Below are 24755 nucleotides of genomic sequence, written 5' to 3'. Positions count from 1 at the left end.
TGTCGCAGGTTCGGGAAAGGACAACCACCCAACCACATTTAATATGTAGTATGATTTAAATAGAAAATTATAAATTTGTGACTTGTAAAATACAATAAAAAAATCTGCCCAAATCATGGTTATTTTACATAGAAAAAAAAATACTCGGGTTATTTTGTCTATACACTTTTAATTAAGGTATTTCATTTGAAAATAGAATGATCAGAAAAAGAACACGGGAAGCGGCAATTCAGTGACGTGTTCACTGTTGACAGCGTAATTTCGATAACTCTTTTCTGGTGTTTGTTAAGAAAGTATTTAGTTGTAATACGAGATTTAGGAGCAATGGGGAAACCTCCTGAGGAGCTTTTTTCTCCTCATCAGAGTGCGACAACTTTGCTGGTCAGCGTGGAAGACCTGATCAACATGGCCATGGGGCCCGAAGACGTGAGTAAAATTGTAAATACTTTATTTAACTTAGGATAATATACAATCACTTATTATTTAAAACTAAGCCTACTGACAACTTCCAAAGATGAGGTGAAGAAGCGGCACACAGCACGCCTTGATAGTCAACAAAGCATTCTTAAGTAGGGTTGACTTCAAGTGAATCTTCAAAATTGTAATGTGATTTTTTTACTTTTCGCATCACATATACCCCTAATGCAAATTGAATGAGATGCGAGAGAGAGTGCGATATATACCATAGGTACGGAGTAGATGGAATCGTTCGTTACTTTTTCGCCTTGATTGTCAATGTAGGTACAAATTGCAAGTTGACAGTCGAATGCGTAAATTTCGATTTTACTAAATTAAGTAAACAAATACCTAGAATTTAACCTGGAATACCCCGGAAAACCGTAATGCTGATCCATTTTTTGTTTTCCAGAGAAATACGGTTAATTACAAACTAGTACAAACCGTGCTGCACATACTGGCGCGACAGATGCGATTGTTAGAACAAAGAGTGGAAATAAAGGTCACAGAATATATAACTCAGAGAGAAAAGGATGAGAAAGAAGCAAAAAAACTCGAACGAAGCAGAGCTAAGGAACGATCGAAGACAAGGGAAGCAGAAAAAATAATGAGAACCGCTGAAAAAGAGAGAAAAAACATTGAAAAATTATTGCAGAAAGAAAAATATAAGGCTCAAAGCGGTCCAAAGGAAAGGCAAGAAAAAGTCGCTTCTAAAGATAGAGGGAAAGCAGCTGCTTTAGATAAAGAAAAGGCTGAGATAGCTGCATCAAAAGAGAGAGAAAAAGCGGAGAAGGCGGCGGCAAAAGCAGAAAGAGCTGTATCAAAAGAAAGAGAGAAAGAGGCAAAGGGAGCGGCTAAAGAAAAAGAAAGAGCAGATAGAGCTATATCAAAAGAAAGAGAGAGAGCAGAGAAGGCAGCGGCTAAAGAAAAAGAGAGAGAAGAGAGGGGAGCATCAAAAGAAAGGGAAAGAGCAGAAAGAGCTGCTGCGAAAGAAAAAGAAAGAGAAGAGAGGGGAGTATCAAAAGAAAAGGCAAAGGCAGAAAGAGCTGCTGCGAAAGAAAAAGAAAGAGAAGAGAGAGCATCCTCAAAAGAAAGAGAGAAAGCGGAGAAAGCAGCGGCTAAAGAAAGAGAGAGAGAAGAAAGAAAAGCAGACAAAACTTCAGCCAAAGAAAGAGAGAGGGAAGAAAAGGCAGCGTCAAAGGCGGATAGGAAAGCGGAAAAAGAAAGGGAAAGGGAAGAAAAGGCTGCAGCAAAGGCTGATAAAGATGCGTCAAAAGAGAGAAAAGATAAAGCTACGTCAAAAGCGGATAGCGATACACCAAAAGAAAGGAAAAAGAAAGAAAGGGCTGAAAAAAAAGACAGAGATGAATCAAAAGAAAAGGAAACAGGAGAAAGGGCTGCATCAACAGTAGATATGGAATCAGCAGATGAAAGTGAAAAAGAAGAAGATACTGTGTCAAAAGCAGACAGGAAAGTTACAAAAGAAAGGGAAAAGGAGGAAAAGGCCGCTTCAAAAGCGGAAAGGGAAGCAGCCAAAGAAAGAGAAAGAGAAGAAAAGGCCGCTTTGAAAGCTGATAAAGCTGAATTGAAAGAAAAAGAAAGAGAAGAACGTGCAGCAGCCAAAGAAGAACGAGCTTTGGCTAAAGACAAAGAGAGAGAGGAAAGAGCCCAATCAAAAGAAAGAGAAAAAGCGGAAAAAGAAGCTGCTAAAGCTGAAAGACATGACTTGAAGGATAAAGCGAAAGCCGACAAAGAACAAGAAAAGGCAGAGCGCGCTGAAGAAAAAGCAAAAGCGAAAGCTGAGAAAGAATTGGCTAAGGAAGAAAAGGCTAAAAGAAAGGTGAGATCGTAACAAAATTTTCTGAGATATGACCACTGAATCTAATTTTTCATGAACACTTTCTTCTTGCGCAGAAAGAGAAAGAGGGTGAAGGCATCGAAGTCACAGGTATGCAACACAATAAAATTGTTCAATTCTAAGCACATACAAAGAAAGCTATAAACTTATCAAAATATCTTACGTTTCACACATACAAGAAACATAAATGCCTATTAGAAATATACAAGATGAAATTGGACAGTGCGCTAATATTAGTATCTTTCGCTCACCGTGTGTCCGGTTTTACAAGGCCATCTACACGGCAATCTGCCGCTTTTTACGGATGGATCGGAATTCGTTGTCTTTAGTTTCCTTTGTCCTTGAAGGAAAGAAATTACTGTTTTCAGAAATACAACTATTTCTGAAAACAGTAATTTCTTTTTGTTGTTTGTTAGTTTTTTTTATCACCATTTTAACTGATGCTATTTTTTTGTTTTCATTTTTAGAGGAGGAACGAGACAAGGAGAAGATTTTAGTAGGTATATGTCGTTAGTTATTTCAGCTCTGGTACTCTATAAAAAAACCGGTTATCTAGAACAGTTTTCCGTAAACCTGTCATGAATTTGTCTCTTTCATTATATGTGTGAACTAGTTTGCCGAGAGTCATCACACGGTTTTCAGAACATTTATCTAGATCGAAAATTCTGGACCGAATTTAGAGGCAGCATATCAAGGCACGTCCTTACTGTGCCCTTGAAAGATAAAAAATTAAATAAAGCTATTAATCCTGTTAGTATGATAGTTGTCGATAGCTTCGTCGCTAGTAATCATTAGCTTCGAGAGAGTAGCATTAACTGATTTACTTACATTTCATGTAGGTACCTAATTGAAGTTTTCTTATCATAATTTTCGTGAATTATAAGTTAATAACAAACGGGTTATTAATCATAATCTAAGCATGATAATGATGTTGGTTTCAGTTGAAAAAGGACCTACTACACGTTCTAGTGGTATGTGTTTGTATATTTCTTTTTGCATTCAAAAACGACGCAACCACAAGCGCTTATAAATTAGTTCGATACCCGATCTGTTCACGATGGAAACTGATCTTTAGTTTAGATTGACCTGGGTCTTCGTTGTTTTTTATCTGTGTAAGTATTTATTTGTTAAAAAAAATATAATAAGTATCGATAATATAAATGATTTTTTATACAGTTTCAAATGCAAATTTATATCTTAATAATAAACATATTTGATATCGACAACGTTGCCTGAAAATAGCGGTAAATAATAGCGAAACCATAGAGTTCAATTAGATCAATTGCTAATTCTTAATTTAATTATTTTGAAGCAGGGCCTCGCTCACGCCCTAACATTGAAGTGGTGACGCGCTCACAGTTTGACCTCCTCATGGAGATTGTGAATGAGCTCAAGGCCAAAGCTGGCCCCACGCCCATGCCCTCCATGCCACAGAATAAGGAACTGCTGAAACAGCTGTCGAAGGGCACCGCGTCCCTTACTGAAATGATGGATGCCTTGCAGGTATGTATTTACTGCACGGTGGCGTTTGCGGCGTGTGGTTCCGCCCTAGAATTGGATAATTTCATAGACTATGAGGAGACTATAAGGGACACATAGCTCTAGCAATTGGTTGGACATGAGGTGGCTTGTTGTAAAAACACAGCTGAATATGTATTTGTTTTCTGCGGTTCAGTATGCGTTGCTCGTTTCTGTGTTTGCGTCAATTGAATCTACGTTAAAGCTTAGTGTTTAGTTGTTCTGTCCAGGTGAGCGCTCGAGTGGTGGCTGCTGAGCAGGCCATCGGCCGTATGGGCGGCATCCTCACGCAGCTGGTGTCTGCTGGAGCCCTACCAGAGGACATCGCAGGACAGGTAGCTATATGACAGATAATGTCGTCCTTCCGTTCTCTACGTACACTAAAATCCATTTTGGAGATCCATTGATGGATCTTTTTGCATTTTTATGACAACTTTAATCCAGCCGACGCAGTGCAACGCAAATTACTGTAGGTTAATGTAAACAACCATCCCTTATTTTTTGAAAGAAAAGTACAAAGAAGAATACGTACCTATATAGCGTTGGGTTCACGTCTTTATCTCTGGAGCTGAACGTTTAGCTATCTATTACTATAGGGTTTTTTCGGTGGATATTCACACACTTTATAAATTAAAGATGACACCTATCCTGTGTAGAGTCTTGGGATTATGTACACCTATCATTTTCCACTTAGTCTGAGACTCGACCAAGTCTACTTGCTAAATTCACCAATTTAGCCTTCTGGAAGAAATGGAAGAAGATAAAATTTTCGGCTTTGCCAAAGCGATTGCCTAAATCGTGAACGGGAATATAGTTTTGACTCTCTGGTTCAGTTCTTTACCAATCCAAACTACCCGCAACTAGGTTATTAAGCTTGCGTGTTGGATGGTGTGCGTTAGTTGAAGGCTGATTGAGGATAATAATGTGACAGATTGGCGAGGTGACGACGGTGTTGGAAGCGGAGCTACATGGGGACAGCAAAGGTGGCGTGTCGAGCTCGGAAGTGCCTGGTGGAAAGGTTTCTATTGTTTGGTTTTTAGTAGTTTTCCACATGGAAACTACGTATGTACATGGATCAGAGGGATCAGAGGCACAGAGGTGGGACCTACACTCCGCAGTGAGCCCATAAAGGTTGTTATAACTGAATCAAAGACTTAAAATTTGAAGACAAAGCTGATATAACCGAATAAGCTGGAAATTGTATGGAAATGTTATACCTACCTATTTCATCCAAAGCGGCAAGATACAGCTGGACACACGCCGTGGGACTAAATATAGGTACTACGCGTTTCTCATGTGTGAGCAAAACGGAATATATTATGATAATGTCTATAGTATCTGCCTGCGGAATCTACGGGTTGCGCAGTAGTGAGTAGTTTTCTTCTGTAATACATTTTCTGTATTCTCTTTATCTGAGCGTTTCCCGGTTTCTTCCTCAGCCATTGAACGTCGGAGCCCAGGGTCTGCTAACACATTTTTTATATTGCAGTCGAGTAAATCAGGCACAATGTCGCGCAAGTCACTAGTGTCTACAAAGAGTGGTGTAAATAGCGTTGGCAGGCCAAGCACTGTAGATTCAACGGTCTCCGAAAAGCCGTACATCGAGTCCAAGGTCACCCATCCCGAACTTGAGTTAGTTCATCAGGTTATTTCACGTTTTTAGCGTGCCAACTTGCTTTTTTCAGAAACGAAGTCCGTCTTTGATCAATACAGAAACTGACTTAATTTGCGCTTGCCAACTTATTTAATTGTATTTTTTTATGGAGTTCCACACTATTTAGCTTATTTTTTCCTGAAGTCAACTGAAGAATTGTATATAATAGTTTATTTAGCTTTTCTGGAATTTATAATTTTTAGAAGCTAGAATAGGAAAGGTTATGTGCAATTATTATCAAAAGTGCAGTTTTCTTTATTATCAATCTATCCCGAGTCCCATGCGTCCCGTCCCGGCTTCGCTCGGGTAAAACCGTAATACAAATGTACCTACTCATAGCTACGTTACTCCTGCAGGTTTCGTCTGTCTCTGTGCCATATTTCATCAAAATTGATTGAGTCGTTTTTGAGTTTTTTCATTACATACGAAAAAAATATAAAATATTTGTGTGGAAGTAACGTCGTATATAATTGTGTATATAATACACATTGTGGCGACGTACGAATACTATTATTTTTTATCTTCAGCGATGCGATCCATCAGCTCAAAGAAGACTTGGCAAAGAATATGGGTCACTTGACTGCGAAGTCATCTGCCACGGTCGAGAACATCATGACCATGGTCAAAACTGTCAGTAAGTAACATCCATGGACACTAAACGTGACATAAAATAATGATTTTAGACAATATTAACGTCGGTTATCATATTGAACATAGCTTGGCAGGGCTATTTTATGGACACTGGAACCTTGGAAGTGATAATTCCAAGTTACTCCTTACATTGTCACCAATGCACATATATTCAGTATGTAACTTTTTAACTTCTACTTATCTTTTCCTATTTAAATTGAGGTGAGTATCTAAGTAAATATTCGATCAAAGAAACATTTAGTATTTATTTTATTTTTGGCCTGTTGATGTGTCCCACTGCTGGGCAAAGTCCTCCCCTTCCTTTATCCACAAATTTTTGTCGAGTGCTTGTTACCACACGGTAGTTTCAATTTAGTTGGTGTAGTAATATACATGAGAATTTTTTTTAGCGGAGAAGCTGGACACGGCCTTGAAGATCAACAACAGAATATCGACCCTGCATTCCATGGTGACGGACTACGCTGAACAACTGAGCGGGTTTGACGCCGGCCTTACCACACAGGTTTGTGTTTTAACAGTTATAATCATGCACAATAGAGCTAAAGGTAACATTACATATTTCTCTTCGTGTGTTTAATTTGATTGTGTAAAGTGAATAAAGTCATTACTCCTGCTATCCACTAATGCCTGGCCATACCTTACGTCTTGGTAGTCAGCCGGAGTAAGGACAGAATTAGTAAATATTCGCTCAATTTGGAATATAATAAGTCTAGTACACATATGTTAAGGTGCATACCTTTACACATGTGTACTAGACTTAACATATGCTCTAGTACACATATGTTAGGGTGCATACCTTAACACATATGCACTAGACTTATAAAGTCATTTTTCTGCGGTAAAATTGAAAAATCTCTATAAAGTGTGTTGTTGCCTTTACGATATTGGTAGATATTGATTAAGCTTTTCTTTAGATTTTAATTTAGCTAAAACTGTGCGACCCAACAGACAATTCAAATGTAATTGGGATAAGATCACAAAAACCATAGTTTTTGTGCAAATATCTGATTTGTATTCCCAGTTGAAAAGCTTCGCGGAACAAATGACTCAGATACGAGGGGACCTGGGGGCAGGACTGAAGCTGCTGGAGACCGTCAACAACAACGCTGAGACTGCTGGTAAGACATTCGTTTAGCTCCTCATCTGTCTCATTATTTCGATACGGCTATCGAAATATATATATAATAGGCATCTTCTCCGATGTTGCTTTTATCTATCGTTTGTTAATTTTCATCATCTGAGTTACTAAGAATTTTGTGAGTTAAACTTAAGTTTTTTTACATGTGGCTTAGGGTCTTTTACCAGAGCGCCTTGTTATTACACTGTCTCACATAACCGGAACACCAGCATCATGTGTTGATGGTACAATTGTTCCAAAATTTTGCTTAGAATAATCGTGTTGCTTATTTTCGAGCACGAAAACAGACTCTTATCTTGTGTGCAGCGGTGATGGAGTTGACAGAGCGCTACGAAGCCTTGGTCTCTGAACTGGATCACACTCTTCACGCTCATTCGGAAATGAGCGTCACACAGGACCGCCTGGGAGAGGATATGAGGGTAAATTTGTATGACAGTGTTGACTCCACCAATGACTCGATTCTTGTATATTGATAGTCATATTTAGACGGAGTGGTAGTATGGAGTTGTATTGCGTGAAAAATTATCACGGTAAGCCCTTCTGACATAATAGGAACCAACACTGTTTAAATGAGTTTCTTTCGGAATTTCTTCTCAGCAGTGGTTGTTCCGAAATGCTTGCAGTCTGTTTCAGCTTTGATAAATGTAATTTAATTTAGAATGACTGACTGGTAGAGAATTCCATATGTACTTCTGGCGTTAAGTCCACCATTCCTACATATTTTTTGTAATTTTATGCTATAAAGTATTTAAATAGATATGGGAGATATATTGATTCACTAACCAAAATGGTTGGGCAAGTTTAGTACTTTTCATTGACAAAAACTGATCTGGAAAATGTTTAATGTCCAGAACCTGATAGATGCAGTTGAGATGCTCAGAGAACAGAAGGCTGATCGCGACGAGGTGCAGGACGGGCTTCGGGACAAGGTGAGAGGATCTCCAAGCTATTTTATTCTTTTCGGGAAATATGAATATGAAAGATTAATTTATGAGTTGACCTTTTTGAACTTTTGGCAGGATTAGTAAGTCAGTGGTAAGTCTACATGATCATTTTGTCGACAGGCGGACATGTCTCGTCTGACTGGTCTCCTGAGGGATGAAGAGTTTAACGAATCCCGAACGGAACTGGAGAATAGATTGACCCTCTGCCATGAAAAGTTCCATCGTCAAGATGGCGTCTGGATGGTACTGGCTCATACTTCTTTGCATATTTCCTTCCCTTTTTGTATCCTCTTGGTAGGCCTGTCTTGGTTGTGTGCTACTTCGTATCCTTCCGTGAATTTCCAGATGAAAAAGTCTTGACAGTCAGACAATTATATCAGAATTTTCACAATTTAAATGTTTATTTTTAAATTTCTGTTTCACTTTCTGATAAAATATAATATTGTAATCTGACATACCTATAAACCAATGGCTTGTTAAACCTCTCTGGAATGTTTGGGCGGAAGCCCTGTCTAACTATTGTGAAACATAATATTTAACGCTATCTGTTCGATGTTACTAAGAACTATCACGTCGACGAATTCAATTGCTGTGAATGAATGTATTGTGTAGTTTGAAAGATTTTATTAACCGCAATGGGCAACCAGTAATCTATGGCGACTCTGACAAGGAACTGTTTCGCTATATAATAATCATTAGATCATGTCATGACTATAAGCATGTTATAGTCGTAACATGATCTAATGATTATTGACAGAAAGCCCTCAAGGAACTGAAGGACGCGGTGGACCTGAAGGCGGACCTGGTGCACGTGCTGGGCACGCGGGAAGACGTGCAGCGCGCGCTCGGGATGCTGCACGACATGTGTCAGAACCTGGCGCTCGTGCTGGGAGAGCCTAAGGTGACGTTTACGACAAATATTGTGCTTGTGTGTCATGCATATAACTACACTATATGGGAAAAAGTGACACCATGTGGATGTTAGTAACGTGCTACGTGTTTGTGTGTTTCGTGGTAAGCTTCCTGATCGGATAACATCAAATAGTGAAATGTGGTGGAGATTGACACGGTGTACTGATCCCACAGTGTGGAATAAAGGTAGGTGGATGGATTGACAACGTCAACAGAGAGCCATCAACGATCTAAAACAGGAACTCCAGGTGTGCTGCCTACGCCAGCACGGGCACATTTCGTGTCCACCTCGTAAGCAAACGACTTATAAAACTGGATGTGTCACTCGAAACAATAAGAGAAACTAAGATTCTCAGCGCAATATTTTGCCGGGCCTTATCATAATTGTGCACGGAGTCATTTAGCTCACAAGCCCATTTTAAATTTTGGATGTGGAATAAAAACATAAAAGCCTTTATTGGCAGTTTCTTGGTACAATAGAAAAAACATAAAACAAAAGTGCACCGCGTTGGGCGGACCATCCATCAGCTAACTCACCATCGAGCTAGGCGTGAGCCTGTATCTCGTATTCCTGTGTCTCCGAATGGTAAACAGCATCATGGATGTCCCTGCGGTGCGAAGATGAAACATAAACTTAAAATAAGGCTTAAAATGGGTACAATAGTTCCCTAGCTAGAATAATCTGTGCTTTGGGAAATGTGCAAATATGAATGTGTACGGGCAGGCGGCCATCTTGACGCGCAAGCTGACGCGCGGCGGCGCGTGCGGCGCGTGCGCAGTGCCCGCGCTCATGGAGCTGGAGAACGCGCGGCCGCGCCCCGCCGGCGCGCCCGCCGCCGCGGACCACTGCGAGGTGGAGTTCCAGCTGCCCGCTCCGCCTGACTCAAGGTCTTGACTATCTTAATCTCAAGCTTTTATTTAATTTTTCTTGTCCCCTATATTTGTTTCTCTCTCTTAGCTGTGTGTTTAACTGGCCTCTTATAGTTATCATGTCAGTTTGGTGCTCTGATCTCAGTACTTGTTAAAAAAAATAATAATCTGTCACCTTGATATCTTCGGGAATACTCTTGTCGCCTATCAGCCAAGGTGCCAAGATATTTTATTCCATACTTGTTGATCTCGCAGCTCCACCCACAAAAAAGTAGCCGATGTCACTCCAGCTCAAGCTATCTCCAGCTAATCCTCAATCCATTGCTCTGCGTCTCTTGCATTGCCAAAGAAGGACAAACAAACTTGCGTAGTAGTAGTTATAGATGACATGGATTGATAAGATACCTACATTTATTTTTCGCCTCGCAAAACATCCATGAGTGATTATAGAATGGTATTCTGGACCGGGAGTTACAAGCGATTGAAGTCGTCGAATTAAAATTGACGTTTCTCTTCCAGGAAGCATATTTGCAACCGTTGGGTGGGTGGGTCTCACACCCGCATCACTGGAGCCGTGTCGAGATTGCAAGCTGAACCATTCGCCTACACCACAATACCCACCAGCAAGTACACGGGGTACGGCGGTGATGGACGGGTATGTCTTATATTTCCTTTATTACCAAGTGGCGGCTCGTCTCGGCGTAGCTTGCGTAACCGTAATAAACCTTCGAAAACCGTGTAGTTTTTGAGTTTATCGCGTTCATACAGACAGATGGACGCGACAGTGGACTACTTCTATAATATGTAAGATGATCGAGTGACCTTCTTCAACAGGGGAAATATACCAGGCTTTTTTGATGTGGAGTATTCTAAAATTGGTTCTACTCATTTCCAAAAATATAAATAAATAAATGAATAATAAATTGACTGAAATGGAATGAAGTGTAATTATAGTGGCTCTTCTATTTCAGTCAATAATCAATATAGCAGACAAATTATATCAATTTGGTCCAGTAGCCATAGCAATTTCCTCGTCATTAAGGTCTTCTAATGTAGGAGGAGGGACAGGTTAGACATGAATTGAATTGGTCCGCAGTCACACAAGTTAAACGTGAATTGAAGCCTTTTAAATTTGCCTTTTAATTAATCTTCTAATTAAGTAGGAAGGTACATGGATATAGAGGACGAGGAAGGCCTAGAAAGAGATTGATGTATTGTGTCAGGGAGGATGTGAGGGTGCTGGGGGTGGATCCAAATATAGCAAATGATAGAGAATTGTGGAGGGAACAGACATTTTCCGCCGACCCCAGATGATGGGACAAGGTAAGGCAAATGAGATGAGAATTAATCTTCTAATTGATGATATTACAATGAACCCAAAAATATAACAAAATATTGACCAATTTCCGGAAGCTTTTGCTTCTGAAAAATAAATGGTTTGTGTGAAAAAAAAAGAATATTCATATTTCAGGCTTTGGTTCGATTTATGCTAATTTGTTTGTCAGCTGTACATGATGGAGGAAGAACTGCAGCCGTGCTTGGAGTGCAACAAGTTGGATGAATCCTTCGATGACTAAGGAAGGTCGCTATGGAGGTACTCAAATTTTTCTTTTTAGGATTCGAAGTTACAGATTTTCACTTTCTCTGTCTGACCTTCACAGCTGGTTTGTTTCGGAACTACTGTTAGATCATACAACCAGTAAAAACGTCATTAGAGTATTTTTCGTACAAATAATCAGGCATAGGCATTTTTTGCTAAGTAAATAGTTTATACAAGCTTGTAACTTGCAATGTTAAAAGCTTACGAACAAGCTATGTATGTATATCTATTTGGGTGGAATCTTGTAACTCAATTTTGAAACCGTTCTATTGATCTGAAGTTTTGTACACGCATTAGTTTGGATGACAATGTATTAGGTACTAGCTGCGCTCCGGGGCTTCGCTCCAGCTGTGGGACAGGGCTATTTTCTACTTATGTACCAAATTTCATAACAATCGGTCAAGTAGATATTCGTAAAGAGGCTTTCACATTTATAATATTACCTGGGATTATAATTAGTGTGCCCTGACTCAACGGATTACTTCAAGGTCATGATTTTTTTCACACATTGAATGCAATAAGATCTTTGTGACAGCAATAAGAGCTTGTATCAAAAATGTATAAAAAAAAAAACTTATTTTATTTAGGTACAGTTCGCCGACAGCGAGAAACGGAAGAGGTGAATGTATTATCATTTTCATTAATTAACTTTTTAATGTTTATTTTCTTAACTATAATGTTATATATTTACTATTTAATGTTACAAGTATCTAGTCGAAGTGTAAACCAAAATACATCTAAGTTTACGTCAATGTAAGGCGAGTTATACCTATTTATAGACTGGGGTTACTAATAAACAATAACATTTTGAAAATTTGTCTGTTTTTGATTTATATGCTAAGTTTATTCGATTAATACGCAGGCAATAGCTAATACAAGCAATAGCTCGATATTCTTATAAATTTTAATGTAGGATTTTTTTTTTATTTTTAAAGGTAATGAGTGCTTTGGTCAAACACATTTTGCATACTATATTCCCCCCAGCGGGCGGTACCTATAGTAGGGAATTTGGCCATGAGACAGCCGTGTGATTTTGGCCTTCTCAATTACGAAAATTAACTGTCTGACTTTAGCTACTGATTTCAATGAGATTTGAGCATTATTTGTCGTAAATGCTCCCCAGGGTCGTGTTAAAAGCACAGATATAAAAACATTACATTGTAATGTTCATATATCTATAAAAGTAGGCCGGTTATAATCTGTCCATGTGCCTTTTTAAAATCTTTTCGGTGATGTTTTAGTAAACAGCGAATAATTACTATGATTGATCTATAACGTGACTATAACCATACCATAGAATTAGTAATTAGTCATACCTACCATTTGAGGGGAGCTACGTATACGAACAGTGTATAGGTATTTCCAAACAAATAGGTATTTCTAAAGCAGTCGGTTATATGACTTCTATATTATATACCATAAACACTTTTTGAACTGGGAACTGGAATTAGTACGTACTCCGTCCGAAGTACTTACTAAATCCATGGTTTGATTATTTTGTCTCCAGTTTATATTCGCATATTTTAGGAACAAGGCGCGACTAACACTTGACCAGATATTTGAAAGAGGAATAACAAAAAACAGAAAAGGAATACCATGACAGAAGCGACACATTGACATGATCACTATCGATGTGACTGCGAAATTTGGATAATGTTTTTCCGTTGTTTGTTACGAAATATTGAAATGGGATCATATTTTGTTACAAATTATTTACAATAGTTTGTTACGTAGTATTTACAACAGTTATTTATAACACGTGAAGGCGCAATGGGGAAATACACTGAGGACTTTTCTCCGGTCCAAAGTGTCACCACTTTGCTGGTCAGCGTGGAAGATCTTATCAACATGGCTATGGGGCCTGAAGACGTGAGTCAAAATACAATGATATTTATTTTTCACTTTTTGAAAAAAAAAATTTCTTTTGAAGTTGATTAGGTACTACAGATTTGCTTTGATCAAAGAGTCAGAACGCATAACTGAAATTATACAGATGAATGATTCTTTATAATTTGTGTTTATGCGCTGGAATTACAAATATAAAACAATCTAATTTGATGGTAGGGTAAATAGAGTTAGACCGTCAAGAAGGCGAAGAAAATTATTATAAATGATATATTGCCAGCCAAAAAGAGACGCCTTCATTTATATTCTTTACCTAATCCTTGAATCTTTACCTAATTGAAAGGAAACCTATCATTTACTACTTACACAGTTAAAAGATGTCAATAAGGTATTTTTTTATCCCCATGTATGTTTATTTTCAGAAAAATGTGGTTAATTACAAGTTAATACAAACGGTGCTGCACATATTGGCAAGGCAAATGCGACTGCTCGAACAGAGAGTAGAAATAAGGGTAACAGAATATATAACTCATAAGGAGAAGGAGAAAGAGGAAAAAGAGCGCGAACGAAGCGAACCGAAGCGACGATCCAAAGAACGATCAAGATCTGGGGAAAAATTAAAAGCGGAAAAGGATGAGGCTAAAGAAAAAGAAAAACAATTTAGAACTGCTGAAAAAGAGAGGAGAAATATAGAAAAGGCATTGCAGAAAGAAAAAGAAAGGGCTGAAAGAGAACAAGAGAGAGAAAGGGCAAGAGATTTAAAGGAAAGAGATAAAGCGGAAAAATCTGCTGCTAAAGATAGGGATAGAGATGAGAGAGCTACATCAAAAGAAAGAGAGAAAGCTGAGAAAGCTGCAGCTAAAGATAAAGAGAGAGAGGAAAGAGGTGCTTTCAAAGATAGAGAAAGAGCAGAGAAGTCAGCAACGAAAGATAGAGAAAGAGAGGACAGGGCTGCTTCAAAGGATAGAGAAAGAGCCGAAAGAGCTGCTGCAAAAGATGAAAGAGCTACTTCAAAGGAAAGAGAAAAAGTTGAGAAAGCAGCAGCTAAAGATAGAGAGAGAGAAGAAAGGGGTGCTTCGAAAGAAAGAGAAAGAGCGGAAAAAGCTGCTATAAAAGATAAGGAAAAGGAAGAGAGAGCTACATCAAAAGAAAGAGAAAAAGCGGACAAAGCAGCAGCTAAAGATAGGGAGAGAGAAGAGAGAGGAGCATTAAAAGATAAAGAACGAGCGGAAAGAGCTGCTGCTAAAGATAGAGAGAAAGAGGAGAGAGGTGCTTCAAAAGAAAGAGAAAAAGCAGAAAAAGCTGCTGCAAAAGATAAAGAAAGAGAAGAGAGAGCTGCATCAAAAGAAAAAGAAAAAGCAGAGAAAGCAGCAGCTAAAGACCGAGAGAGAGAAGAGAGGGGTTCTTCAAAAGACAGGGAGAAAGCAGATAAAGCGGCATCTAAAGAAAGAGAGAGAGAGGAGAGAGAAGCATTAAAAGATAAAGAACGAGCGGAGAAAGCTTCAGCTAAAGAGCGTGAGAGGGAAGAAAAAGAAAGGGAAAGAGGAGAAAAAGCCGCAGCAAAGGCTGATAAGGAAGCATCAAAAGAAAAAGAGCGGGAAGAAAGGGAAAGAGCTAGAGAAGAAAAAGCGGCAGCAAAGGCTGACAGAGACGCATCAAAAGAAAGGGAAAGGGAAGAAAAAGAAAGGGCAAGAGAGGAGAAAGCCGCAGCAAAGGCTGATAAGGATGCATCTAAAGAGAAGGAAAGAGAAGAAAAAGAAAGGGAGAGGGAGGAACGGGCATCAGCCAGGGCTGAGAAAGAAGCTTCAAAAGAAAGGGAAAGGGAAGAAAGAGAAAGAGCAAGAGAAGAAAAAGCCGCAGCAAAGGCTGACAGAGACGCATCAAAAGAAAGAGATAGAGAAGATAAAGAAAGGGAAAGGGAAGAAAAAGCCGCGTTAAAAGCAGACAGAGAAGCAGCAAAAGAAAGAGAAAGAGATGAAAAGGCGGCGTCAAAAGCGGATAAAGAAGCAGCAAAAGAAAGAGAAAGGGATGAAAAGGCGGCGTCAAAAGCGGATAGAGAAGCAGCAAAAGAAAGAGAAAGGGATGAAAAGGCTGCGGCAAAAGCGGATAGAGAAGCAGCAAAAGAAAGAGAAAGAGATGAAAAGGCGGCGTCAAAAGCGGATAGAGAAGCAGCAAAAGAAAGAGAAAGGGATGAAAAGGCGGCGTCAAAAGCGGATCGAGAAGCAGCAAAAGAAAGAGAAAGAGATGAAAAGGCGGCGACAAAAGCGGATAGAGAAGCAGCAAAAGAAAGAGAAAGGGATGAAAAGGCGGCGTCAAAAGCGGATAGAGAAGCAGCAAAAGAAAGAGAAAGGGATGAAAAGGCTGCGGCAAAAGCGGATAGAGAAGCAGCAAAAGAAAAAGAAAGTGATGAAAAGGCTGCGTCAAAAGCGGATAGAGATGCAGCAAAAGAAAGAGAAAGGGATGAAAAGGCGGCGTCAAAAGCGGAAAGGGAAGCAGCAAAAGAGAGGGAAAAAGAAGAACGGGCTTCGGCTAAAGACAGAGAAAGAGAGGAAAAGGAAGGCGGAAGAGCGGAAAAAGAAGCTACCAAAGATAAGGCAAGAGCCGATAAAGAACAAAAGGTAAGCCGATAAAGAAAATAAGGCATTTAGATAGCTCCCCTGGAGATACAAGAAACAACTGATTACTAATGAGTTTTTTTTTTTGCGCAGAAAGGGAAAAGCGCTGAAACTGGCATCGCAATCAAAGGTATTAAAAAATAATTAAATATATATAGTTCATGACTAGGGAATAAATAAGTCTGTTTTTTCAACATTTACACATCACATACCTAGATTAATATTTGTTTTGTTTTCATTTTCAGAGGAGGCACGAGACAAGGAAAAGGTCTTAGTTGGTATGTTATTCAGTCCTTCAGCTGTCTATACTTCATTTCAAATGAAACAAGGGTAATTTAGATCAACTTATAGGTAACTTTTAAAATGCATTACCGACAGAGATATGAGAATATTTTGCGAATTCGAGATTTTTAGCTGCACAATGTATGAGTCCCAAAGGTTTATTGTACTTATCATCATTTTCATTATTATTTTATCGTATGTACTTATTCATTACTTCTTGGTTTCAGTTGAGAAAGGGCCTACAACTCGTCCTGGTATGTTTGTACTTAGTGCATACTTTTATCTTTTTATACATTTAGTTTGAAAATACTTACACGTGAAGCTATAGAATGCAGTAATATACTAATAGAACTACTTTTTATATTACAAAAATTTAGCAGGGGCAGGCGCTCGCTCAAACATAGAAGTGGTTACGCGATCGCAGTTTGACCTTCTTATGGACGTAGTGAATGAGCTTAAGGAGAAGGCTGGTCCTCTGCCCATGCCCTCAATGCCACAGAATAAGGAACTACTGCAAAGGTTGTCTAAGGGCACCGCGTCCCTTACTGACATGATGGATGCCATGCAGGTGGGTTCTGCCGTGTAGTTTGATCAGAATTACTAAGTGGCAAATGAGATATGATTGTATAATATACGTGTCATTCCCGTGCTATTTATCCAAGGAGATGTCGTCTTGGGCGGTCAGAATGGGAAAGGCTGGTGGAGGTCTATGTCGATTGGTACAGGCATTCATCTACCAGCCAGAAATTTGAGAATCCGAACTAAATTAACAAATGCGCTCTGAACTTCAGGCAATAGCTGGCAATGTTTGCCAGTCATTTCAATGTTTCCACCGCTGCTGCGCTGGTACATAGTTATCTATAAAGCTACTTGTCGTCCTTTTCTAAACGCTTATTAGCACGATAGGTTAGCGCTCGTGTAGTGGCTGCTGAGCAAGCCATCGGCCGGATGGGCGGCATCCTCACGCAGCTGGCGACGGCCGGAGCCTTGCCTGAGGACATCGCAGGACAGGTATTACTCGTTAGTTACTAAAACTGAAATCGCCTAAAATTATATGCGACCTAAGGGTTGTTGTTGCTTATAGCATGTCACCTATTGTGCTTTTACTTACTGCTCGTTTGTATTTTGTGAAATGAAGGCTAAATAAATAAATCTATTTTGTACTTGTTGTGTTTATTCTGTGCTTACGATGTGGCAATGATTTGGGATTCAGGTTGGGGAGGTGACGACGGAGCTGGAAGCGGAGCTGCAGGAGGCGAACGCCAGGGCCCAGGAGGTGGCTTCAGTGAGGGGCGACACTCCGGGCGACACGCTCAGCTTGGGAACCTCCAGCGGAAAGGTTTTACTTTCTCACTATGTCATTCGGCTTATCTGTCAAGACCTAACTTTATATTTTTAAGCGTAGAGGTTATCAAATATTTACGAAAAAAATAACTAAGAACGGTGAAATAGGCTTTCAGCCTCATGTATGCCTGACGCCTCCGGGGAGGTGGACTCCCCAGGGAGTCTCAGGACTTCCAAGATCCCAATGTCTCCAGCTGCAGACGTGTTCTCGTCTGCTTTATGGAGGACTTGATCGAGGCTACAGAGCGATCAGTGTGGCCACACACTGGTTGAACACCGTTTGAAGAGCCACTCCGACACGCCAAGAAGAACTGGAGACATCAGATGTTGTTTTTTAAGTATCCTAAGAAAGGACACGTTTTCAAAGCGTGGTTGCCGCCGCAGTAATCTACTTAGGCACTTCCGCATCTTTATTTTGACGACTACTTAATGACGTCTTGTCTAATTTGCAGCCGAGTAAACCTCGTGTCTCTATGTCCCGCAAGTCATTAATATCTTCGAAGAGCAGACCCAGCACTGTGGGAGGGGGGATGGCTGCGAGGGCGAGCTCTGTGGGTGGCACAAGGGTCAGCATGGTAGCCTCCATGGCTTCTGGAACCACTGATAAGCCTTTCGTCCCACCCAAGGTCACCCACCCTGAACTTGAGTTAGTCTTTCAGTTTCATTCATAACATCACATGATAATATTAGATTGTAGTTTTAAGGAAACGTTGGAAAGAGGTATGGTTTAATTTGCTTCGAATGTTGATACGATCAAGAACAAATATCTATACGTGATAAATTACAGGTAAATAGGATATATACGAAGTAGCGCTTCACTTTTGCTTCCTGCTGTCGGTCTGCCCCTATGTATGCATAGGGGCAGACCGACAGCAGAAAGCGAAAATAAGCAGCATGAAAATTCGTTGCGTGGCATATTACGCAACGGGTTTTGATGCTGCTTTTCTTAGAGATTGTAATCTAAGGAAGATTTAAGTGTATGACTTCTTATGGTTTTATCCGAGCGAAGCCGGGACGGACCGCTAGTACAAGTGATCTTGTTTGCAATAACTTTATTGTTAGAAAATAAGTACACAAATTGCAATAAATACAAGATACATGTGCATACAAGTAGTAGTAGTACATCCCATGTAGCGATCTCCTACAGTCAACGGGCGATAGGTTTAGAGGATATGTATTGTACATACAATAGCAGGCTAATAAATAATAACGTAAATAGTATTGTTTTCTACCTTCAGCGATGCAATGCGCCAACTCAAAGAAGACCTGATCAAGAATATGGCTAATTTGACTGCCAAATCGTCTGCCACGGCCGACGCTTCTATGTCCATGGTCAAATCTGTTGGTAAGACGTTACTTTTTGGATTTGTAAGTATTAGCTGCACCCCGGGGTTCACTTCCGTGTAAATTTCGGGATAAAAAGTACCCTATGTGATATTCCAGGTGTATCACATTTCATAACTATTGGTCCTGTAGATTCTGAGTAAAAGAGTAACAGACATACATCCTCACAAACTTTCGCATTTATAATATTACGTAGTAGGATTTAGTTAATGGAACAGTTGTAAATGTAATGCACAGACCATTTAAGGTTATTTAACCTGACCATTTGGTCTGTGTTGTAATGTGACTGGTTCATATGTTTACCTCCATCGCGATAAAAAACCTAACCTACTATTTTGGTTTTTTATTGTCGACATTGGTTGTTCTTCATAGTCGTATTTCCTCATAGCTGAGGGTCGTGGTTATTACGTGAAATTAAACACACCTTGACAATATAACCTGGGACCTTTCGATCCACAGGCGGGCGGGTCTTAGTCATTACACCACGACCGCTTCATGCTGGTTGTTCAAGGTATATACACAACGTGTTCAACCCCCTAAATGCCACAAAGGATTTAACGTAGATGAATAAAAAAAATGGGGTTATTTAGATTACAAGTTTGCTTTCTCAGTGGACAAGTTGGATCTGGCCCTGAAGGTGAATAACAGGATAACGACTCTGCACTCCATGGTGACAGACTACGCGGAACAGCTGTCTGGGTTCGACGCTGGACTTACCACTCAGGTATTTACAAGACGTATACAAAGAAATTATGTATTTAGAATTGTTGTGCATAGTTGAAAACTTATTGTGTGAGAAACTTCTGTAGTTTTCTTGTCTAAAGTTGAAATTATATTTACTACGTAAGGAGGAGGATATATATAATTGAATTCATGGTTTTCACAGATGCAAAGCTTCTCAGAGCAGATAAGCCAGATGCGAGGAGACCTGGGGGCGGGGCTCAAGCTTCTGGAGTCCGTCAACAACAACGCTGAAACTGCCGGTCGGTTGTCCCGATTTTTGTAATAAATTGATTGGACGAAAATAAATATATAGGATATACTTGGACAGTCGACAGCTCGTCAAGCTACCCATTGTAAATTTATCGCTGGTATTGCGGCCTAAATATCAAGCAGGGTAACTTGACTCGCTGAGGACGTTTACTACTCAGCTACCACGGTGGAGCATCAGTAAGATGGTTATGCTGTACAGTTACGTGCGAGGGGGATGGGCCATGTTATCTTGCTGTATGCTACAAATACCTGTACATATGAACATTTTCTATATCCAAACTCGTTACAGCCGTGGTCGAGCTCACGGAGCGCTACGAGGCGCTGGTCTCTGAGCTGGACCACACACTGCATGCTCACTCTGACCTCACCATCACACAGGGACATCTGTCAGAGGATCTCAGGGTGAGTGAATCATACAGTACAGTCATGTTTTCGTCGTCCTTAGTCTAGATAGTAGTTTTAATTTGGCATTAGTTCTTCCTATTTCCATCCTTTAATCGACCTTTATAGTGTCAATGGTTCACAGATAATTCAGCAGAGTGGTCTGCGCAAGAGTTATCGTGTCACTAGTAGCCGTTATTTGCTATTTATCTGAACTGATCTACCAACGAGTTCCAATTGCAGAGCTTGCTGGATGCAGTTGAGATGCTCAGAGAACAGAAGGCTGATCGCGACGAGGTGCAGGACGGGCTTCGGGACAAGGTGAGAAGTCGCATGACAAAGCATTCATTCGGAAATTTTACATTTATAGGTGCTTTTCACATCAAATATTGAATTATATAGTGTTTCTCAAAGCTAAAAACTATTAGTATTTCGGAGCGACTACTTAAAAAGTTAAAATTTAATCAGAGGTGGTCCCTTATTTTTTTCAGTTGTTGATCATCACGTTTTATTATTTTCACGTTGTACCCACAGGCTGACATGTCCCGCCTGGCCGGTCTACTCACAGAGAAAGAGTTTTATGCCAGTAGAGCGGAGCTGGAGAGGAGATTGGCAGTGTGTCACGACAAGTTCCATCGCCAGGATGGAGTTTGGATGGTATCTTGTACTCTTTCTGTCTCTTCTTCGCGTATTGCTTGCGCTCGCATCGCTATCGTTTCGCTATATGCTTGATTGCGCTTGCATTTTATTTGAGGCTGTGACAACACGAAATAAGGCTGTGACATCGCGTTGGATATATTCATATATAAATGTATATAATTTGTTTACCAACAGCGGGCGATGAAGGATGTGAAACAAGTGGTGGACGTGAAAGCTGACTTGGTGCACCTGATGGGGTTGAGAGAAGAGATGCAGAGGGCTCTGGAGGTGCTACACGAAATGTGCCGGAACCTGGCGATAGTGCTTGGAGAACCTAAGGTAATGTTGTCGTACTGAATTATGTAGACTTGAAAGTTTGACAATTTATTTATTTACAGAGAGTCACCATTCCAAAACGCATTTTCTGTATAGACATAATGAAAGTTTTGTACATGCATTGGTGAAGTGGGGCTTATGATGAAGACCATTGATGGCCTAAGTAATAGACAATATGCTGTTACGCGAATACTCAGATTTGCAAAATGGATTTTTTGTTTGAAAGGTGCAACCAACAAATTTTGTTCTACAAGGACAAATGCAGATAAAATAATTAAAATAATTCGTTTGTGGATTGCTTGCGCTGGCGTGAATAATAAAAACTAGCCGCCCATCCCGGCTTTACTCGAGTAAAACCAAAATAAATTAACTTGTACAAAAAATCGTGCAGTAGTTTTGAGTTTATTGCATTCAGACCCCCGATAGGGGTACTTCCATTTAAAATATGTAATGTAGTCTCCATATTATCGCCGAACTCTGACGGGTGCCGACGCGAATCCATAAACATTGCGTAGTTTATACGAGTGCTTTAATTTACGGCAATGAAAAATCAGCAATGTACACCGAATCTACGGAAGTTTGGCGAACTGTTCGCGTATAGTGTGGAGCATAACGATGTGTAAGGTTTAAAAAATATGGTGGATCGTCCAGGCGGCCATACTAACGCGCAAGCTGACGCGCGGCGCGCTGTGCGGTGCGTGCGCAGTGCCGGCGCTCATGGAGCCGCGGGACGCGCGCGCGGGCGCGCCGCCGCGTCTGCCCGCCGCGCGCCCGCGCCCCGCCGGCGCCGACGGGGACGACGTCTGCGAACAGGAGTTTAAGCTGCCTCCACCACCTGACAACAGGTTTTGTACATACTATAACGCCTGGCTGGCTCCCCTAGGCCAAGACTAGGCGTCTTTGTCTAGAGGACCCGGGCTAATGGAGAAGGAATTTGAGAAAGTCATTGCGTCCACAAGTTTTCTTTTTTTTTTCGTGTAAAATAATGCGTACACGATATAGCATGTGGACGTTGGTAACGTGTTACGTGTTTGGATGTTTCATGGTAGGCCTTCGTGGAATTTTCTTCACTCGCTTCCTCTATACTTATCTCTCTTTTCACCTATGCTGTCCAGTTACAAGTATTCCTAATGTCTTCATTATGATAGAAGTTTAATACATTAACATTTCTAACTGTTAGTTCGCTTTGCAATTCTCCAATAGTACCTCCCGTCTAACACACATATTTCGTTGTCATATAAAAGTCTGTTAGTGACCCTTATGGGTCACCCCTTACTTATCGAACATGATTACGATTGTGACTATAGAAATATAAATATCTACCTTTTATACACAGACTAAAGAATATTATAGCATTAAGTTCCTGTTGAATACAACAATCGTACTTAGGAAGACGTCTTACGCACTACTTGCCATTAAACTGGTTCTCAACTCACGGTTCATATCGTTCGTAATGTCTCCATCGCAGAGAGCATATGTGCAAGCGCTGGGTGGGCGGATCCCACACCCTCATCTCGGACGCCGTGTCCCGACTGCACGCTGAGCCCCCGAACTACTCCACAATACCCACCAGCAGGTACACGGGCTATGGAGAGGATGGACGGGTATGTATAGTTTAATCTTTAATAGTCTTACGCCGAATTGGATACCAAGCGCGATGAATTAAAAGCCCGACCACCTTTTTTTTTTTTTGTTTACCCAGGGGAACGCACTGAGTGTGGGACTCCTGGGCCGCTAGTCGGCCCAGCCTACCCACTAAACCCCTGGGGCGTTTTCACGCTGCCGTTATGGGGGACGTCACGGGGTCGCTAGGCATTCGACCGCGACGCCCCCCTGGCCGGCCTTTCGGCCCCGACCTGGGCGGGCAGTAAGCACAAGTGCTAACCACCCGCCCCTTACGCGGACCATCAAGCCCACTCAGCACACCAGTCAGAAAGCTGACGGGGGAGCGGGCATCACCGACGGCTGGTCCTGAAGGGACCAGCGGTCACAACACACACAACACACACACAAAATCTTGGGTGCCACAGGGCACCCAAGTCTGCCTCTGTACGGGCGCAAGAGGTGATAGGCAGGTGACACCCACACATTGCACCCGATACAGAGGCAGCCACCCTTCGGCCGCAGAGGACAGGGGGATCGTCGAGAGACATACCGACTCTCCTCTTCCCCTGCGGCCCCACCGCACCGTGTTCAGCGCCACGGCCGCGCTGTGGTCGCGGAGGACAAACCCCCGCGACCCCACCTCTGGTCCCCTCTAGTTTCCATATCCAAAGGCTGGTGGCGGGTCACCAGCCTTTGGATTTTCCTTTCCTCACGATGACGACGAAGCAGAGTCTGCCTAGACATGCAATATAGTTGAGTGGTCACTAATGAAAACACAAATTTGACATTGACACGTTGGTTCCTCAGCTGTATCAGATGGAAGAGGAGCTGCAACCATGTCTGGAGTGCAACAAGCTGTCAGACGACGCTGAAGAGAAGCCCCCAGATGAAGGTAAAACTATTTTATTAACTTTAGAAGGAAAACCTTTATTTTTCATGTGAAGTATTATTTTGCATAAACCAAAGCCGAAGCTAGCGTACCAAAATGAGATAGAAAATGTCCATACAACTTCCCCGTCTATCTCGTACAAATTGACAAGGTAGACGCATTTAAAAGGCAATTTTTGACGTTATATTCTCTTTATAAAAGCAATGCATATTACTAACAAAACCACCACTGCTAAAAAGAAATGCCGAAAGAAAGTTATGTTAAGTGTTTGCCCTTATTTTCCTTATCGTTTTTTTGTCTTTGTACGAGATCCACTTGAGGATGAAGATGTGTCCTATTCTAGGGCGGGGCCACACGTAATATTCGCAATGAGGTTTGTTTTATTTGCAGGAAAGCCGAACGTGATAAATGTAACTTAAATTTTTATATTAGTGTAATTTGTTATAGTAAATTTATCATTTGTTGTTAATGGATTTATTTAATAGCAATAAACATTTTCTTTCATTCACTTATTTTTCTTAAGCTGTTACCTAGTTTTGATAGAAATGCCGATTTCTTTATTAATTACAAAACCAACAGCTTAAATTAATACATGTTCATTCAGGTTTACTATTATCGAACCAATAATAGGCTTTGGTAGATAAACAATAACTCATATCCTGTTAATAACAGTTGGTGTTACTTTATAAACAATAACACAAAAAAGTGTGTCAAAATACACCCTTAATAAACTTAATGTTAATAAACTTATTAACATTTACATAAAACATAACATAACAACAATTACTTAGATTAACTTAGTTTGAACACAAATGTTGAGTTTGTGACTATATCAATTTATCGCAGTGCAGTTAGAACCACGCATAGGTGAATGTACTTTT

The 24755-nt window shown here is 40.6% G+C and overlaps 2 protein-coding genes across 4 annotated transcripts; both read left to right on the top strand.

The window, feature by feature from the left end:
- Nucleotides 1–201: 201 nt before the first annotated feature.
- Nucleotides 202–13470, top strand: LOC128673994 (caldesmon-like). Of its 3 annotated transcripts, none has more exons than XM_053752194.1 (20): nucleotides 202–426; nucleotides 869–2296; nucleotides 2371–2404; nucleotides 2782–2814; nucleotides 3256–3285; nucleotides 3627–3817; nucleotides 4063–4167; nucleotides 4764–4850; nucleotides 5322–5464; nucleotides 6014–6120; nucleotides 6527–6639; nucleotides 7159–7255; nucleotides 7582–7694; nucleotides 8127–8204; nucleotides 8340–8462; nucleotides 8977–9120; nucleotides 9856–10019; nucleotides 10521–10656; nucleotides 11507–11595; nucleotides 13129–13470. In XM_053752194.1, the coding sequence occupies exons 1-19, from the start codon at nucleotides 325–327 to the stop codon at nucleotides 11576–11578; spliced, it is 3300 nt and encodes a 1099-aa protein (XP_053608169.1). In that variant the 5' UTR covers nucleotides 202–324; the 3' UTR covers nucleotides 11579–11595; nucleotides 13129–13470. The 3 variants fall into 3 exon arrangements, with proteins under 3 accessions (XP_053608169.1, XP_053608170.1, XP_053608168.1); XM_053752195.1 differs by lacking the exon at nucleotides 13129–13470 and adding an exon at nucleotides 12189–12417 and having other exon boundaries at nucleotides 3630–3817; XM_053752193.1 differs by lacking the exon at nucleotides 13129–13470 and adding an exon at nucleotides 12189–12417.
- Nucleotides 13337–24378, top strand: LOC128673993 (trichohyalin-like). Its single transcript, XM_053752192.1, has 20 exons — nucleotides 13337–13470; nucleotides 13869–16064; nucleotides 16155–16191; nucleotides 16307–16339; nucleotides 16571–16597; nucleotides 16721–16911; nucleotides 17250–17354; nucleotides 17557–17682; nucleotides 18140–18333; nucleotides 18926–19032; nucleotides 19643–19755; nucleotides 19918–20014; nucleotides 20314–20426; nucleotides 20649–20726; nucleotides 20940–21062; nucleotides 21240–21383; nucleotides 22032–22225; nucleotides 22849–22984; nucleotides 23793–23877; nucleotides 24265–24378. Exons 1-20 carry the CDS (start codon nucleotides 13372–13374, stop codon nucleotides 24291–24293), a joined length of 4227 nt encoding a protein of 1408 aa, XP_053608167.1. The 5' UTR covers nucleotides 13337–13371; the 3' UTR covers nucleotides 24294–24378.
- Nucleotides 24379–24755: the final 377 nt, after the last annotated feature.

Source organism: Plodia interpunctella, chromosome 12 (assembly GCF_027563975.2).
Source record: "Plodia interpunctella isolate USDA-ARS_2022_Savannah chromosome 12, ilPloInte3.2, whole genome shotgun sequence".
Classification (NCBI taxonomy): Eukaryota; Metazoa; Arthropoda; class Insecta; order Lepidoptera; family Pyralidae; genus Plodia; species Plodia interpunctella.
Note: the sequence above shows the minus strand (reverse complement) of the source record. Positions and strands in the feature narration are given on the sequence as shown.

Bases quoted from the DNA above. Each gene is read 5' to 3' on its own strand.
- LOC128673994 (XM_053752194.1), top strand. From the start codon at position 325: ATGGGGAAACCTCCTGAGGAGCTTTTTTCTCCTCATCAGAGTGCGACA. The intron at 3,286-3,626 runs GTATGTGTTTGT...ATTATTTTGAAG, and splicing joins ACCTACTACACGTTCTAGTG to CAGGGCCTCGCTCACGCCCT. The intron at 10,020-10,520 runs GTCTTGACTATC...TTTCTCTTCCAG, and splicing joins CCCGCTCCGCCTGACTCAAG to GAAGCATATTTGCAACCGTT.
- LOC128673993 (XM_053752192.1), top strand. From the start codon at position 13,372: ATGGGGAAATACACTGAGGACTTTTCTCCGGTCCAAAGTGTCACCACT. The intron at 16,912-17,249 runs GTGGGTTCTGCC...TTAGCACGATAG, and splicing joins ACATGATGGATGCCATGCAG to GTTAGCGCTCGTGTAGTGGC. The intron at 21,063-21,239 runs GTATCTTGTACT...GTTTACCAACAG, and splicing joins GCCAGGATGGAGTTTGGATG to CGGGCGATGAAGGATGTGAA.